This window comes from Somniosus microcephalus, chromosome 11 (assembly GCF_052327205.1).
Source record: "Somniosus microcephalus isolate GS21.2 chromosome 11, FLI_Smic_1.0, whole genome shotgun sequence".
NCBI classification, from domain to species: Eukaryota; Metazoa; Chordata; class Chondrichthyes; order Squaliformes; family Somniosidae; genus Somniosus; species Somniosus microcephalus.
The window spans coordinates 190,816,775-190,836,015 of NC_140997.1; the positions used below are offsets into that span (position 1 = coordinate 190,816,775).

The following is a 19,241-nucleotide window of genomic DNA, read 5'->3' on the forward strand; positions in this document are numbered from 1 at the left end:
TTCTCGATCCTTCCGCCAATGGGTACAGTTTCTCTCTATCTACTCTGTCTGGACCCCTCATGATTTTGAACACCTCTATCAAATCTCCTCTCAATCTGCTGGGCTGAATGTGTAACCGATTTCTGCGGTGATCAATTTCCTATAGGCCCTGCCACAATCGCCGATTATTGTAAGTGGTTTTGCCCCGCCCGTAGCGAGCATGCAAACCCCCTTACTACAAGTTCTGGATGATAGGGATTACTGAGGACAGATTGGAACACAGACAGCGTTTTCGGGCTCACCCGTACAGTGTTTATTAACGTTGACAAAACCACTCCACTCGCATACAGTACGAGCGGTGTGAACACAACAGTACAGTTTAAAACAGTACAACCCTGACTTGTCCAACAGGCCCCTGCCGTGCTGACTTACCATGGTCTAAAAACACCCTCCCGTAAATTAAACTATCACAGGACCCTTTGAACGCTAAACCCCCTCTGGTTTGGTAGGAACATACAGGCACCTCCTCACACAGCTAAGTGATCTTGTGGGTGTGCAGGTTTGGCAATGCTCACCTAGATTGCCCTTGATCTTGCTTGCAGTTCCCTCTCGTACGTCTCGGCTACCTGGTTCTATACCGGCTTTGCGGCATGCGAGTCCCAGTCTGAGTCAAAGTCCGTCTCGGTTGGAAGAGCAAGGCTCAGCTCCTCTTGACGTTCTGTTGTGGGGAGGGCATTAGAGGGAGAGAGCTATCCAAAACAGCTCTCTGATATACCCCTGCAATACACAGACCCCGCTGTCTGTGGTATTAATGGACACATGGCCTCAGGGAAATGGTTTCCAGGCCTCCTCCCAGGTTTGGATGGTTTAGATCTCGTTTTGATCTCCCAGCCGATTTAACTTAATGAGCTCATCTTCTTCAGATACAATGAGTCACCAGCCTCGTTATTCATGACTTGGGAGTGGGCCTCTCGGGCCATTGTTCCCAAGGACAGTCCGTTACCATACGAATGCAACCTGGCTACGTCAGCCACCTTCAGCTTGAGTGTTTTTCCACAGCTTCCCCCCCAAACAGCCTGTCCAGTTTTTAATAAGGGTATATGTTCATAATTTTAAAATCCATGGAGTCTGCGCCGAGTGCTACAGGCCCCCTTTTGATATTTCAACTTTTCCCAAACAGAAATATCATCAAAAGTTCTGTCGTCTACCGCTGCAGGAGGCGCACTGTATATCCCAACCAAACCGTACATCAAATTTTACCCCAGGATCCTGTATCTCACACTTTATACAACAAATCACATCACAGTTACAGGTATATATACAAACAGACAGTCAACTCCGGGCTATTCTTTAATCAAAGCTTGCCACCGGTTTCGGAGTGTTTTACTTCGCTTTCTGCATGACAACTGGAGAAGGTAAAACACTAACACACATTGAACTATTACAATCACATGAGAAATCACACAAATCCATGGGAGAATCTCGATATTCAGACTGATGTCCCACCATGGCGGAGAAACCAGTTCTTTTATCTCATCCCCCGTTTCCCTGTTCCGTTGCTCGAGGGTATAGAAATGCTTTTGGGAGAGTCCAACTTCCTTTATTAATTTTGTGAGGTGTTCGGGCAGAGGAGGAATTTCATACCTGAACCGCGTTAGGTATTGTTGCAGGTCTTGTACTGTATCATTCACCGTGAGGTGTACCATGGTGGGCTCTGAAATGGGAATGATGCGCTCTTGAGCTACCTGCACTTCTGTGTGGGGTTTGAAGCAGAAACTCTTAAGGGTGATCGGGCACCAAGTGTCGTTGTGTACCCGGTACTGATCGATGCTTGTCGTGACGCAATACATCCCTCTGCCCACATATGTTACCTGGGGTGGAACGTGGCTTTGGGCCATCACCTCCATGGTGCAATTAATGGGCTCTGCACCCTCTGATTCAAACCCGCACACCGGCCGATTAAACGCATTCAAATGCTGGGGACACAACACCACGTGCGCCCCCCTGCTCTGGCATCCATTGAGGTCAGTGCCGGTCATGGCATGCTCCCACTTTACAACAAACGGTGGGGCCCCATGATGTCGCATGTGCACCCTGTCCCTTCGGACCCCAATATTCTCTGCTCGGTATACCGGTGCTGGCCATGGTGACCCGCCCATTACCAGCATCCGGAGTACAATCCCCATTACAGTGTGGTTGGACTGGCCACAGTCAACTGGGACCGGGTATGCCTCTGAGGCCAGTCGGAGTTGGCACGGGCGCATTAAATTTTCATACGGGCTGAGTGCAGTGAGATGCCGGTTGCTGACCCATGAAGGGATGCGACCTTGCTGTAGGTCCTCCAAATTACTGCGCCCTTCATTCAGCAGCCACGCACCATACAACACACACGCATCATTTTTCGCTGCCTGCGCCGAGGCATTCTGATCCTCCCTGATCAAACTATTGATCATCTGAGCGTGTTCCTCCAGCTTAGCTATGACTTTCTTTAAATGTATAGTCATAGCCTGATCTTCCCGTAACTCCGACCCCTCTAGCTCGTTACCCTCCTCCAGAATCTTTCGCAGCTGGTCCCTTAAGGTGTTGACCTGCATCTGCAACTGTGCATCGTCCATACTGTTGATAATGGACGTGCCCATGCTGAAGGCTGTAGCTGCATCATTAAATACCCCCCTGTCTATATCTCCCTGAACCAACACGATGGTTTACAGTTAAATCGATGGCCATATCCCCTTGTTCCTCCGATCTCCTTTGGTTCCCTGCCAAAACAAAAGCAAAACAGTTCCGTTCTGTGAGAGGGTTTTCCTCCACGGATCTGGTTTTGGTTATTTACAAAATATTTACAGTGTTACCTGCTGCATTAATGAGCGCCCCATTTAAGATCTCTCCCTTTGGGGCCTCTTGCGGCTCACGGTCGGCGAGTAGGGAGACGTCCACGACACCCTAGGCCGTGGGACCCGACCGCTCCTTCTTACCACCCTGTCCTCCGGATCATCATCATCCCACACCATGGGAGGAAGACTCGCGTCCACCAGGCTCATGACTGTGCCCTGGTGCCTCTTGGCCTTTGTTTTCCCCTCCTCAGGGTTAAACAACTTGCACTGGTTTACATGAATCCATTTCATGCGTTTCGGGAGTTTTACTGCATATACCATGGTGCTCGCCTGATCCACGATATTATAAGGCCTCATGTACGGCGGCTCGAACGTCCCTACTCGGGCGTAATTACGGACCATTACCTGGTCTCCCACCTCCCACTCGTGGGTTCTCTGGGGTTCTAACAGCAGCCAATTTTTCTGCCTGCCTGCCAGTGAATCCATTTCAATGTCTTGTACAGATTCTGGACAAACCTGTCCCAGTTTACCTCCCTGACCTGCGCTTCAGTGAGGACCGGTGCCAACACATGGGTTGGGGTGCGCATAATTCTCCCGGTCATAAGCTCGTGTGGGGAGTACCCTGTGCTTCTGGAGGGGCTAGCCCGGACACCCATTAAGACTAGAGGCAAGACCTCATCCCATCACTGCGGGAACGGGCCTATCTCTTTCCTCAGTCTTTCTTTCAGTGTCCGGTTCATGCACTCCACTATCCCCGATGACTGGGGGTTGTGAGCCACATGCCACTTCCCTTGTCTTCCCAAGAGTTTTAAGGTGGCCTGTATCACCTGCCCCGTGAAATGGCTCCCTTGGTCGGACTCCACGACCTGTGGCAGCCCCCACCGGGAGAACACTTCCCTCACCAGGATTCCAGCTGTTGCTAGTGCCGTGGCTGCTCGGCAGGGGAAGGCTTCCACCCACTTGGAAAATACGTCCATCAGGACTGAACAGTACTTGTTGCCTGCTTTAGTGGTGGGTAGTGGTCCGATGAAATCGATCCGCAGGGACCTCCACGGCCTCTCTACCCTCCTGGTGTGTCCTATGGGGGCTTTCCTGTGCTGCGGATCAGGGTTATTGGCTGTACACACCAAACAGAGCGCACAGAAAACTCGGACATCCTCCCTGAGCTGGGGCCACCACCCTGCCTCCTCTAGCCTTTGCCAGGTAGTTTCTGGCCCTGGGTGTCCCGCTCCTGGGCCCCCATGGGCCAACTGGAGGAACTCCTCTCGGTGCTGCGCTGGGACTACCCACCGATCCCCTTTGAAAAGCATCCCCTCTTTGTTACTAATGTCCGCTGCCCCGAACGGACCTTCCATGGACTGCCCATTCTCTCTCTTTACCAGGACGGCTTTAAGGACGGGATCCTGGGCTTGGACCTGCTTTAAGTCCGGGGCCAAAGCTACGCCCTGTGTGCCTCCCTTGTCCAGGATTGCGGCTACCGGACCTGCTTTGTACGGATCCCAGAATACTCCTTCCCTGGCTCCCTGTTTGGCCAGCTCGTCTGCCTTTTGGTTGCCCTCCCACTTGGGCTCTGTCTTTGAATTGACTTTAACTTTGTGAATATAGTGATCTCCCCGGGTGCCTGTGGCCTCCAAAATTTTACCTAGCAGCGGTGCTGTTGCTAGGGGCTTCCCATCTGCAGACTTGAATCCGCGCCTGGCCCAGAATGCCAGGTATTCCGTACATGAGTTGCACGTGAACATAGAGTCCGAGCAAATGGTGTAGGGGGTGGGGAACTCGTCGGGGTGGGTGACCACGTACACCACCGCCGCCAGTTCGGCGTGCTGAGCGCTCAGGGTGTTGGGGAGTTTAATGGCCTTAGCTATTTTAGCCGTAGGGTCATAGATTCTGCACCCGGTGAGACGCTCCCCCTTCACGACCGAACTGGACCCGTCTATATAGATGTCCAGGCCCCTCGGGTGTTTCGCGGTCTGGAATCCTTCATCTACATCCCATACCCCTTCTACCGTACACGTGTGGGTCATCCCTGGGTAAATCATGTTAGCTGCTAACTTTGGCTAGGTCAACCCCTGCACTCTCAAGCTCAACTGTGAGAGCAGTAATGTCCAGCGAGCAATGCGGGCACTGCTCACCATCCCATCTTTGATTCTCCCATCCAACAGCATCTGAGTGGGTGTGTGGTGGGTCAAGAGAACTATTGGGGATAAACCCATAAAAAGCTGAGAGCATTTTATGGCCCAATGCGTGGCTAGGAGGTGCCTCTTGCAGTTGGAATATCCCCGTTCTACCTCGGTGAGAACCCTAGATGAGTATACCACGGGCCGTAGCTTGCCGTGTCACTCCTGGAGCAACACCGCGCTCAAGTTATCCTCGCTGGCTGCTACCTCTAAGAAGAATTCTTCCCCACCGTTAATGGCTCCCAATGCGGGTGCCGTCTGCAAATCCCCCTTGAGGCGAGTGAACGCTTCCTGGCAGTTATGATCCCACTCCCACTTGACTCCCTTGTGGAGGAGCTGAAGCAGAGGGGCTGCCGTGGCTGCGTAACCCTCTATGAAGTCCCGGCAGTACCCTGTGAGTCCCAAAAAAGACCTTACCCCGGTCACATTCTTGGGGGCTGGTAGCTCCTGTACTGCCTTCCTCCTAGCCTCGTCTATGGCCCTTTCACCGGCCCTTACAGTCAGCCCGAGGAATTTGACTTCCTCCTGGCCGAACTGGGCTTTCTTGGGGTTGACCTTGAACCCCGCCTCCTGCAACAGCTTTAGCAGCTCGTCCAACAGTAGCCCATGGTTCTCCCCCTCTGCAGAGAACAAAAGCAGGTCGTCCATGTACTGGATTAACTGGTGGGGTCGGTTGAAGCCTTTTAATGCGTCCACCATGCATTGGTGGAATATGGAGGGGCTGTTGTGGAACCCCTGGGGAAGGCATGTCCATGTATACTGCTGCCCTTTAAAAGTGAATGCAAACTTGTATTGGTCTTCCCATTTGAGGGGAATCGACCAAAACCCGTTGGAGATATCCAGCACCGTGAATGTGGTTGCGGTTGCTGGAATGCTCCTTATCAGATCGGCGACAGCTGCGACTATGGGCGCGCAAGTTGGGATGTTCTTATTAAGGACCCAATAGTCCACGGTGGCTCTCCACGAATGGTTGGGTTTCTTCACTGGCCAGAGTGGTGAGTTCACGTGGGTGGCTATTAGTCTCAACACCCGCTGTTTTACCAGAGATCCCAGTGCTGTCTCCAAGTCGGCTTCTGCTTCCCGGGGGAAACCACAGGAAACTTTTTGGTATCCGGCACCGACAGGACTGGGATGGTGCCGGTTGATTAAAAATTCCGGATGACGGAGAGGGTTATCTACCGATGCTATTTTTAACAAACAAAAATTTAAAAAAATCAAGAAATGTGCAGTATACAGTAATTGGGTACTCACCTACAGAATGTTGCGTTAAATGGATGGTGGAAGATGCTTGATTAAGTACAGTACTGCCAGTTGAGGGTAATGCAATGCAATGACTACCATCAGCGTGGGAGACACACAGTACCCCTATAAAATGGCGGATCAGAAGAGACTACCGGCAGCGCGGGAGAGTCAGACTCCTGTTACAGGGGTATTGAGGTTTTCCGACTTCCGACAGCGCCAAGAAGCCGAGTAGTGGCAGTTTGGAGAACTACCCCCACTGACTAACTCGGCCACCGTGGGAGACTCGGACTCGGCAACATTTCCGGTTATTGAAGTGTTGTATTCGGAGTATGAATTTCGCTGGTTAATAGAGAATTCCGGATATTTAGGAGCCATTTAAATGAGAGTTTCCTGTATACTGCTTTTGTGGCCGTGACATGGGGTCCCCTTGCACCCAGACCTCTACCCCGGTCACCCTGCCACAGTCATGTTTATGGGTGGCGAATGCGGCGAAGTTGTCCCATACATTCGCCTGGTACTGGGCTGGGGCGCTACTAACCAACTGTTCCAGGTCGTAAATCCTTTTCGGTTTCATGGCGCATACACTACCCCCTCCTCCCTTATCTCTGGGGATCACTGTCACCTCCTCTGTCTTGTCAGAGACCACTGCCCCCCACAGGCAGTGATTGCTCAGGTCCACAATGACCCGGTTGGCTAACATGAAATCAGCCCCGAGAACTCCCCACCCTGGTTGCTCCCATTTCATTAGCACGCACTTCCACGTGGTGCGGAGGGACCCTAGCTCTATTCTCAGGGGTTTGGACATTGCCCCCTCCTGCTTGCTCCCCGTGAATCCCATTAGGCTAAATGGGACCTTGTTAGACCAGGGTGAATTGGTCGGGTCCTTCAAATGGACCACTGTGCTGGAAGCTCCAGAGTCCACCAAATATCTCCCCTGCACCGTCTTCGCCCCTATCTTAACACAGGGCCTGCCCCACTCATCATATGTGAGCAGACACAGGTACTCAGGCTGGGTGCATTCTAGTCAGGGTGAAGGGGGACATGCGGGTGCGGTCGGCGTTATGCTGCTCATGGCAGCATCTAGCCTTCCTTTGTCCAAGAGCAAGGGAGTGTGACTAATTGAATAGCCCTTTCAAAGAGCTGGCAGTGGCATGATAGGCCGAATGGCCTCCTTCTGTGCAAATGTTTTCTGCAATTATTGCAGTTTTCCTTCGGTTAATGAACATTGCCTTTCCAACAGGAGAACCTAGGGAGTGTGTTGATACTTCGAGAGGGTCCTTCATAAAGAAACTCATATCGGGCATGTGGACGATGTGGCCCATCCATTGGAGCTGATCGAGCGTGGTCAAAGCTTCGATGCTGGGGATGTTGGCCTGAGCGAGAACACCGACGTTGGTGTGCCTATCCTGCCAATGGATTTGCAGGATCTTGCGGAGGACGTGAAGGCCCTTTAGGAAGGATGTGAAGGCCCTTGAGAGGGTGCAGAGGGGATTTACCAGAATGGTTCCGGGGATGGGGGATCTTAGCTACAGGGACAGGTTGGAGAAGCTGGATTTGTTTTCATTCGAGCAAAGGAGGTTGAGGGGTGATTTGATAGAGGTGTACAGGATTATGGCGGGTTTGGATAGGCTAGACGGGGAAAGGCTGTTCTCACTAGTTGATGGTACAAGGACTCGGGTACACAGATTTAAGGTTTTTGGCAAGAGATACAGGGGGATGTGAGGAAAAGCTTGTTTATGCAGTGAGTGGTGATGACCTGGAATTCGCTGCCAACGGAAGTGGTGGTAACGGAGACACTCAATGTTTTCAAGGGGAGACTGGATAGGCACTTGAGGGAAATAAACTTTCAGGGCTACGGGGATAGAGTGGAGGAATGGGACTGACTGGATTGTTCTACAGAGGGCCGGCACAGACTCGATGGGCCGAATGGCCTCCTTCTGTGCCATTATGACTCTATAACAGTCCTTGGGTGCTTTGCAAGGGAGTCCCAGAACAATCATAACAGCCGCCCACCAAACCTCCCACAACAATCCTGCTTGTACATTACAAATGTTAAAAATGCATTTTCCTATGCACAAGGGTTGCTGTGATGAAAGAAAGAAAAGAATTTGCATGTATACAGCACCTTTCACATCTTCAGAATATCTCAAAGTGCTTCACTGCAAAATAATTACTAATGAAGTGTAGTCACTTTTTGTTCTGCAGACAAATGAAGCAAACTTACTCCCAGCAAAGCCCCGCTCATGGAAAAATGAGATAAATGATCAGTTATTATATATTTTAGTGATTTTGGTTGAGGGAAGAATGTAGGCCAGAATACTGGGAAACCTTCCCTGTTTCTCTTAAAATAATAAATACCCTGAAATCGCCTCCATCCACCTGAACAGGCAGACGGGGTGTGAGTCGAACATCTCATTTGAAAGCCTGCCCCTCTGACAATTCAGTATCGCACTGAAGAGTCATTCTTGATGACCTGCTGAAATCCTGGAGTGGAGCTTTAAGGCACAACTTTTTGACTCGCAGTCCAAAGTGCTACCAAGTGAGTTAAGCGAACACTGATAAGTGTTAATTCTTCAAAATGGCGTTTTAAAAATAATATAAAGATGCTGGGTGTATTGCTCCAGAGCTCAGCCCTCAACAGTGAATGAGAACAGAGACCGCAGGAAAGCGCACCACGGCGACTTGCCAAAGAGCCTATTTGCTTCAGGGTCGCAGTTGGGCGCATGCGCACAGCCGACAAACCGTCAAAGGTTCGATCTCCAGCGTCCGTGTCACCATGACAACCGGGGAGGTTCTGCTCGAGCATTCCTCACGACCGGCGTTATTCCGCGCTCTGATTGGACAAAAGGGCAACAGGTGCAAAATGGTGGCTGAAGTGGCAAGTTGTTCCCCAGCCGGAGGCAGGTTCACCCGAGTCCCGTGGAACTGTGAGCAAGAGGCTGGCGACCAGTGAAAGCAGATTGTTTCTGTGCAGTTCCTTAATTAAACTGATACACAACTTTATGTCAGTCGTGCAATATGTTCAAAAATGAGTATCAGGTAATCTTTCGATGCTGCACCTTTTGGGAAATACGGGAATAAACAACGTGTTAAATAATAAAACGTACTTTAATCATGATCAAACTTTCAACATGTAATATATACATATAATAATAATAATGGTATATTCTTAGGCAATACCAGTGTGCTTCAGAGCTAACCGATTTTGACCTTTAATATTTTGTATAATGTAATGCTTTGTATTTATACAATAGAACATTTTTTTTTACCATTTACTGTTCAATGTGTTCATGAATAGTCATTGGCTGCATTGTCGATTTCCTTAACTGTGTCCTGCAGTCTCGTGCTTGTTAACGACTATTTTAACTTAGCGTTTGCTTTATCAAATTGGAAAATAAACATACCAATTTTTCCCCTAAATAAAGGGAGGACCATTTGTAGAAATCTTCAGCTCACAAGGCAAAGATCCAGTTGCAAAATGGAAGCTTTGCGGCAATCCTGCAGTCCAGAAAGTAAGTTACTGGCTATAGATATAGCTAGAATTGTTTGTTTCTGAAAAACATATTTTAAACCTGTTCTATTCACGATATATGTGCATCTTACATTTGTTAAATCCGTGAATCTTAAGGTATGGTGTTCTTCAATAAATAGACGGAGACTGCAGATCAACAATCAACAGGTGTTTACTGGATGAGGGTAGTCTAAAAACTAACACTACAGATCCCTACTCAGGGTTTATATATACAGGTGTGGTCACTGCCGGTACTACAGTATACAGGAGCTGTAAAAGTAGTTCTCTCTTAAAGGTACATGCACTACAATTCCTCCCCTTTTAGATTAACAGTACCATAACATTCAAATAACAGTTAACACTTTTAACATGCACATTAATTGAAATAGTCCATTTATAGATTCAGTCTTTGGGGCGGCTTCCTGATCCTTTCTGGATAGCGCCTTTCCTCAGTGTCTTGTTCTTGGTGCGGAGGCGATTCTGGCCCCCTGTCGTCGGTTAGTTCATCAGCTTCCGATGCTACTGTTTCTGGGGTAGATGCTACCGGTATGTCGGGTTCATCACCAGGTACGCGAGACATGGGGTTGACTCGTTCCTGTGACGCTAGGATCTGGTCAACATGGCGTCTCACAATGTTCTCCCCAACATCCACTGTGTACATTAGTGGCCCCTGCCGTGTGCATATCGTCCCTGGTTGCCATTTCTCTGTTCGGTAGTCGCGGGCCAAGACTGGTTGTCCTACATTGAAGCTCCTTGTCAGCTTCTCATTGATGTGCTGGAATTGCTTATTCTCAACATTTCTTCGTACATTTGGTCTGAGCAAATCCAGACAAGATCTCAACCTTCGGTTAAAGAACATCATGGCCGGGGTCTGGTTGGTAACTGCATGTGTCGCATTTCTGTAGGCTAACAGGAAATTGTCCACCTTATGCTGCAGTGGAATGTCGTCATCGCACATGACCCTTACGGCCTTTTTAAATGTTTGTACGAACCTCTCAGCCAATCCATTTGTGGCTGGATGATACGGGGCGGATGTGTAATGCCTTACCCCATTCCTTCTCATAAATTTCCGAAACTCTTTGGACACAAACTGTGGTCCGTTATTAGAGCAAATCTGTTCTGGCAAGCCGTTCCTGGCAAAAATGGTCCGTAGGACTGCAATCGTTTTCTCCGTAGTGGTGGAGGACATTTTGATCACCTCAGGCCATTTCGAGTGCGCATCCACTGCTATTAAGAACATTGAGTCCATGAATGGACCAGCAAAATCAATATGCACCCGTTGCCATGGAGAGGGCCACTCCCATGGGTGTAGAGGGGCATGTGGTGGTGCATTTTGGACCTTCTGGCATCCTGAGCAGCTCTTTGTTAGGTCCTCGATTTGTTGATCGATTCCCGGCCACCACACATAAGCCCTAGCAAGGCTTTTCATTTTCACCCCTCCCAGATGGCCTTCGTGAAGCTCATTGAGCACTCTCTCCCTTAACTTGGGTGGAATTACCACTCGGGATCCACACATCAACGTCCCCTGGCATACTGACAGCTGTTCTCTCCTGGATGAGAATGCTGGCAACAGTGAGCCGCCATGTGTTGGCCATCCCTTCACCGTCAAATCATATACCCGAGACATTGTCGGATCATTTCGGGTCTCCTCTATATCCGCGTTAGTTACTGGCAAGCGTTCAATTATAGTTGAATAAAATATTTCGACAGGGTCCACTGCTGGTACTTCCTCCGCAGTAGGCAGTGGCAGGCGTGATAGCCCATCAGCATTTCCATGCTGTTTCGTGCCCTTATACTCTATTTCATATTGGTTCGCCCCTAGAAAAAGGGACCATCTTTGTAGCCGTTGCACAGTCATCACCGGAACGCCCTTCTTTGGATTAAAGATGGAGACAAGTGGTTGGTGGTCAGTCAGCAAGGTGAACTTCTGCCCGTGCAGATAGTGGTTGAACTTTTTCACTCCCCATACTAGGCTGAGGGCCTCCCTGTCAATCTGGGCGTAGTTGCGCTCGGCTGAGGTTAGTGACCGAGACGCAAAGGCTACTGGCCTCTCCAACCCGTCTGGGAATTTGTGCGACAGCACCGCTCCAATACCATAGGGTGATGCATCACACGCCAACTGAATTGGTAGTGCTGGGTTGAAATGAGCCAACACCTCTTTTGATGTGAGCAATTCTTTGCACTTCTGGAAAGCTCGTTTACATTCGTCATTCCACTTCCATGGTACCCCCGTCTGCAATAGGGTGTTCAGTGGGTGTAATACTGTAGACAAATTTGGTAAGAACTTATGGTAGTAGTTCACCAGCCCGAGGAACAACCTCAATTGTGACATTTTCCGGTGCTAGAGCCTTGACTACTGCCTCAATCTTTTCAGGGGACTTATGTAACCCCTCTTCATCAATAACGTGGCCACAATACGAGATCTGCTTCTGGAAAAACTTGCATTTGTGGCGATTAGCTCGTAGCCTATATTCCTTCAATCTAGTGAGCACCTGCTCCAGGTTGGCGAGGTGATCACTGTCATTTTCGCCCGTGACCAGGATGTCGTCCAAATAACACTGGGTCCCTGGAATCCCTTGCAGGACTTGATCCATTGCCCTTTGCCAAATAGCCAGAGCTGATGCTACCACGAACACCAGCCGGTTGTATTGGTAGAGACCTTTGTGAGTGTTGATCGTGAGGTATTGTTTCGAGGCTTCTTCTACCTCCATTTGCAGGTACGCCTGGGCCAGATCAATCTTAGTGAAGCGTTTCCCTCCAGATAGTGAGGCGAAAATATCTTCAATCCGCGGAAGCGGATATTGTACAGTGTGAAGGACTGGGTTCACTGTCACCTTAAAGTCCCCACAGATGCGAACCTTCTTTGGGTCCCCAGGCGTATTACTCAACGACCTCTTCATTACAGGAACAATGGGTGTAGCCCACTCGCTCCAGTCCACTTTGGACAGTACTCCTGAACGTTCCAAGCCTTCCAGCTCTGCGACGGCTGGGCGGATCGCATAAGGCACCGGTCTGGCCTTAAAAAACTTTGGGCTTGCATTTTCCTCTATTTTGATCATCGCTGTTATGCCTTTTAGTGTTCCGAGTCCCTCCTGGAACACTTCTTGTGCGTCAGTTAGCATTTTTGACAGTCGTCCAGGTGTGACGTCGTCATCCTTTTTGGCCTCTATAGTCAGTGCCTGTATGGAATGCCAATCTAACTGTATCTTCCGGATCCATTCACGTCCTAGTAATGGTGGTCCTCCATCTGGCAATACATATAGGTCCATTTTTGGTGTTTCCTTGCCGTTGTATATCACGTTCACCCTTAGTTTTCCTTTGGGGTAGACTTTTTGCCCCGTGTACGTCTTCAAGACAATCTCTGTAGCTTTCAAGGGTATATGTGAGAATAGCCGCTTGTAGTCCCTTCGGTTTATGACTGTTAGGGCTGATCCTGTGTCCAATTCCATTTTCACTTGGATTCCGTCTATCTTGAGCGTGACCCAGATAGTCTGGTGGTCCTCCATTTTGATTACATTATGTAGTTTCAGACAACCCAGCTCCTTGCTTCCGGAATCTGTATCACTTTTCTGTTCGTCTGAACTACTCTCCGTCACCTTATGTACCTTTTTGTACTTCTCCTGTGGAGATTCCTTGCTGCTGGTTTTCTTTCCCGACCTGCAGACTCTTGCTATGTGTTCTGCTTTTCCACACTGTCTGCACACTTGGTCCTTGAGCCAACAATCCTTCTGGTCGTGTGTTGTTCTGCCGCAGCGATAACACTTCCCTGCTCCATATGACATTTCATTGGTGCCATATTCTTGCGGTCTCCGTTGTATCTCTGCAGCGCCCCGTGCGGCTGCTTCATGTGATATTGCCATGCTGAAAGCCTTGTCCAGCGTAAGATCCTTTTCTGATAGAAGCTGTTTCTGGGTTCCTTCACTTTGAAGCCCACACACAAACTTGTCCCTTAACGTACCTGCTAGTCCCATTCCAAACTGGCAGTGTTTCGATAGCTTGCGCAGTTCCGTTAAATACTCAGCATTACTTTCGTCTTGATGCTGGTTTCTTTTGTGAAACTTAAATCTTTCTGCTATCAGCAGCGGTGTCGGGTTTAAGTGATCCTGTAGGATTGCCACTATATGCTTTCGAAATCCTTATCCACTGGCTTCTCTGGGGTTACTAGGTTTCGCAGTAAGCCATACATTTTTGCACCCATGGAATTCAACAATACCAGTTCTTATCTGGCACTTCATTCGCCTTGCAGTACACTTCAATGCGTTCCACATATGTCGCCCAATCTTCGACTTCATTGTCGAACGCTGTGAGACTGCCACTCTTCGCATCCCTGGGTGTGGTTAGACTGGCTAAAATGGCGTCTCCCGCGCTCGCCCTTCTTCTCCGCTGGCTCAAAATGGCGTCTCCTGCGCTTCCCTTTCTTCCCGCGCTCGCCCTTCTTCTCCGCTGCGGCTTCAAAAATGGCGTCTCCCGTGCTCTCCCTTCTTCTCCGCGGCTCAAATGGCGTCTCCCGCGCTTCCTTTCTTCCCCCGCGGACGCTGCTCAGCCCTTGAGCACTGGCTGCGCTCTGCGCGTTTTCCTGCGCGCCTCTCTTGTTGCCGCCGCTTGGTCCTGAACCCCAGCTGTGCTTTACCCTCTCTCTCCTTTTTGTTTTCTGTCGACGCCGCTCGGTCTTCAACCCCCGGCTGTGCCCTGTGCGCTTTACCCTCTCTCTTACCCCGTCGACGCTGCTCGGCCTTTTCTGTGCCGTCGGTCGGCTCCAGCCGCCGATGTCCGGGAAGGGTCTGTGCCGTACCTGTTGCCAGCCTGTTGCCTCGACTTTCTTCCACTGTCCTCCAGGAGCGAATCCCTGGGAGGAAATGCAGAGTTGCAGGTAGGTTCGAATCGGCCTCGTCGCCACTGTTAAATCCGTGAATCTTAAGGTATGGTGTTCTTCAATAAATAGATGGAGACTGCAGATCAACAATCAACAGGTGTTTACTGGATGAGGGTAGTCTAAAAACTAACACTACAGATCCCTACTCAGGGTTTATATACAGGTGTGGTCACTGCCGGTACTACAGTATACAGGAGCTGTAAAAGTAGTTCTCGCTTAAAGGTACATACACTACAACATTAATTTACAATACCACCCTAATGTCTTTTAAATTTATAGAAGTTTTGCAAACTTTGTAATGTGATTACCACTAAAAGAGCTATTGGTGGAAGAAGGGATATGTACAGTTTTGAGCAGTGAAAAACAAACCAAAATATAGAAGACAAAAGAAATATACTGCAGATGAAATAAAAACTGAAAATGCTGGAAATACTTAGGTCAGGCAGCATCTGTGCAGAGAGAAGCAAAGTTGATGGTTGGAATTTTCAGAGGTAAGAACAGGTGGGTTGGAGGCGTGGGGGGAAGTGAAAGTTGTACAAATGTAAAACCTGACCTCAACCCACCCCCTTTCACTCGGTGGGGGCGCGTGGGCGGCGGGGTGGGGGTGGCTGCCAATCCGATGCCAAGAGGCAGGTTGGCAATTTAAATGTGATAATGAGGCCTGAACCCTCGACTTTAACCTGCAGGCGGCCGGGGATCCCCGGGCTCGGTATTCTTGGTGGCTGCAACGAGGTGGCCTCCGCCTCGGGGAGCAATCCTTGTGGGCTGGGAGCAGCAGAAGTGCTTCCTCTTGGCCCCCCAAGCTCTCCCACCATCAGCCCGCAACCCCCAGGGTTGGGGTTCAGAACCCCCCCAGGGTTGGCGACTCGGCCCTGGGGTCGGTGATCGGACATAGTTCTCTTCCCCCGCCCCACACACCTGGGCTAGGAACCCCTTCCGCCCCAGCCATCCTGGGCCCAGCACTTGTCTTGTCCTGTGGCCTCCTGGTCCGCATTTCCCACACAGCTGGAAGCCAACCTGTCAATCAGGCTGACTTCTGGATGGGAAACCTGCTCTTCATGTCACACACACGCTGTGGAGTTAAAACTCCACAGCGTGCCGGGAAACCCGAACTTCGGGTCTCCTGCATCTACCCGCACCGTGCAGGTGGAACCTGGGAAAATCCAGCCCAGTGTTTCAGGTCGATGACCCTTCATCAATATAGAAGAGATTAGTAGAGTTTGGTTGATCTGGAATTAAAAGTCATAGAATCATACAGCATTATGCCTGTGCTGACACTCTGATAAAGCTATCCAATTAGTCCCACTCCCCTGCTCGTTCCCCATAGCCCTGCCAATTTTTCCTTTTCAAGTATTTATCCAATTCCCTGTTGAATCTGCTTTCACCACCCTTTCAAACAGTGTATTCCAGATCATAACTCACTGCATAAAAGAATACCTCCTTATTTCTTTTGCCAGTTATCTTAAATCTGTGTGATCTGGCTACTGGTCCACCCACCAATGGAAATAGTTTCTCCTTATTTACTCTTATCAAAACCCTTTTTGAACACCTCTATTAAATCTTCACTTCACCTTCTCTGGATGAAGGAGAGCAATCCCAGCTTGTCTAGCCTCTCCACATAACTCAAGTCCCTGATCCCTGGTATCATTATGGTAAATCTCCTCTGCCCCCTCTCTCAACGCCTTGACATCCTTCCAAAAGTGTGGTGCCCAGAATTGGACACAATACTCTAGCTGAGACCTAACCAGTGATTTATAAAGGTTCAGCATAACATTGCTTTTGTACTCTGTACCTGTACCTCCTATTTATAGAAGAATCCCATATGCTTTTTAACAACTTTATCAACTTGTCCTGCCACCTTCAACAATTTATGCATCTGAACCCTAGGCTCTCTCTGTTCCTGTACCCCATTTAAAATTGTACCATTTAGTTTATATTGTAGTCCTTCATATATTTGTGGTGAAGTCCACCCTGACTTGAGACAAAATGACAAACACCAAGAGTGCTGTTTCCAAAAGCATTGACCACCAATAGTCAAGCTGATAAAATGACTTCAGGAGCCATAGGTTACTGAGACCAAGACTACAGCAGCCATATGTGGGAAGAGGGATAAGAACATAAGAACATAAGAAATAGGAGCAGGAGTAGGCCAATCGGCCCCTCGAGCCTGCTCCGCCATTCAATAAGATCATGGCTGATCTGATCCTAACCGCCAATCCACTATCACAGAACCATCTCCTGAATCTAACAGAATTAGACACACGAAATAGGAGCAGGATCAGGCTACACGGCCCCTGGGCCCGCTCCGCTACCCACAGGGCCATGACCAATCCGAACCTAGACTCATGTCCAAATTCCTGCCCGCTCCCCGTAACCCTTAATTCCCTTTACTTCTAGGAAACTGTCTATTTCTGTTTTAAATTTATGTAATGATGTAGCTTCTACAGCTTTTTGGGGCAGCATATTCCATGGACCTACCACCCTCTGAGTGAAGTAGTTCCTCCTCATCTCAGTTTTGAAAGAGCAGCCCCTTATTCTAAGACTATGCCCCCTAGTTCTAGTTTCACCCATCATCGGGAACATCTTCCCCGCATCCACCCGATCCAACCCCTTCACAATCTTATACGTTTCAATAAGATCGCCTCTCATTCTTCTGAACTCCAATGAGTAGAGTCCCAATCTACTCAACCTCTCCTCATATGTCCATCCCCTCATCCCCGGGATTAACCGAGTGAACCTTCTTTGTACTGACTCGAGAGCAAGTATGCCCTTTCTTAAGTATGTGTGGTAAACCACTGTTGTTAGTATTGTTGTTCACCACTGTTGTTAGTACTGTTGTTCACTCTTGCATATTGTTGTACTTGTCTGTGCATGCCTCAGCTGACTCCGCCCCTGGCTCCACCCTCATGGCTGGGTATAAAGGTTGCTGCTCAGAAGCCTCCAGCCCTTTTGGATACCAGGCAACCACAAGAGGCATGCTCTGTTCTTTGGTAATAAAAGCCTGTTTATTACTTTCTCAATCTCCAGTCTTTTGTAGCAATTGATAGTGCATCAGTATGGACACCAAAACTGTACGCAGTATTCCAGGTGCGGTCTCACCAATACCTTGTACAACTGAAGCAATACCTCCCTATTTTTATATTCTATCTCCCTAGCAATGAAAGCCAACATTCCATTGGCCTTCTTAATCACTTGCTGCACCTGCATACTAACCTTTTGAGTTTCGTGCACCAGGACCCCCAGATCCCTTTGTACTTCAGTACTTTCCAGTTTCTTGCCATTAAGATAATAACTTGCTCTACGATTTTTCCTGCCAAAGTGCATAATCTCACACTTTCCAGTATTGTATTCCATCTGCCAAATCTCTGCCCACTTACTTAGCCTGTCTATGTCCCCTTGCAGGTTTTTTATGTCCTCCTCACTCACTACTTTCCCTCCCATCTTAGTATCATCTGCAAACTTTGATATGTTACACTCGGTCCCCTCCTCCAAATCGTTAATATAGATTGTAAAGAGTTGGGGACCCAGCACTGACCCCTGCGGAACACCACTAGTTACTGATTGCCAGTCTGAGAATGAACCATTTATCCCAACTCCCTGCCTTCTGTTAGATAGCCAATCCTATGGACTCCAATATTTTACCTACCACAGATGTTAGGCTAACCGGTCTATAGTTTCCAGCCTTCTGTCTACTGCCCTTTTAAAATGGTAATGAAGACTTGTGAGTACGCAAAAGCTACCAAGGATGACCAAGCAGGATGCAAGATTCCAGTACAGCTGTAACCTGGACTGGAAAGCCGACACATGTGGCAGCCCTCAAAACATATGTACCATCGCACTTAGCAACATCCCTACAACCTGACCCCATCTGAAGAAATCTCAAATGTATTTGACTAGTCATTGCGTTGCCAGTGTATCCATCTGTTCTTTTCTTTAACTGTGCACTCTACAGAGTAGTGGAACTTTCCTAATTATCCCTTTCTAACATGTTCTATCATAGATTTCATTGTCTGTGGCTGTTCCTGCATTCACTTTCTCTTTTGATGCCCCTTACTTATTTACTATGTATATGTGTCCAGTGATGTAGCTTGACTTGCCTCCAATACTGATCTGAGAGATATATTAATACAGATTCTCCACAATATGCAAAATAACCACTAATTTTATCACTTTCATTCTGTTTTTTGGGAATAATCCTGACCCGAACTGAATCTGAAATAAGGGACTTGAATAATCCTAAAAAACAACTATTGTAACAAACCTTTTTATGAAGTAGCTAACCTGTTCCATCTCATCTGTTCTTTAATCTGCATTGGATTGGTGCTTTGATTCTTCAGATCATCATCAACCTCATCTTATTTTTGCTAACTCTGATTTATGCTGGTTATCTGCGTAACCTAATTTTCTAAAACGAATAAATCAGCTGCATAAAGCTGATCTCCAACATCTCTAGCTGAAATCTCGCAGATAAATTGTGTCTGATCACCCTGTGTTAACATATTATCAATAGAAGGGGCAAAAGTTTGTAACCCTATCTTAGTCATACTGAGGTTTTAAATCTACGTTTAATAATGTCTTCAATCCTTGCTGCTGCTTTGCTGTCCTCGGATTCCTTAATGTTGTTG

At 48.5% G+C, this 19,241-nt stretch overlaps 1 protein-coding gene across 1 annotated transcript in view; it reads left to right on the forward strand.

Moving 5' to 3' along the window:
* Positions 1–9,077: 9,077 nt before the first annotated feature.
* Positions 9,078–19,241, forward strand: part of cfap20dc (CFAP20 domain containing) — a 721,404-nt gene continuing 711,240 nt past the window's right edge. The window contains exons 1-2 of the mRNA XM_086001537.1: positions 9,078–9,271; positions 9,658–9,744. Coding sequence (XP_085857663.1) covers positions 9,251–9,271; positions 9,658–9,744 — 108 coding nt within the window. The 5' untranslated portion in view covers positions 9,078–9,250. The remainder of the gene's footprint in view (positions 9,272–9,657; positions 9,745–19,241) is intronic.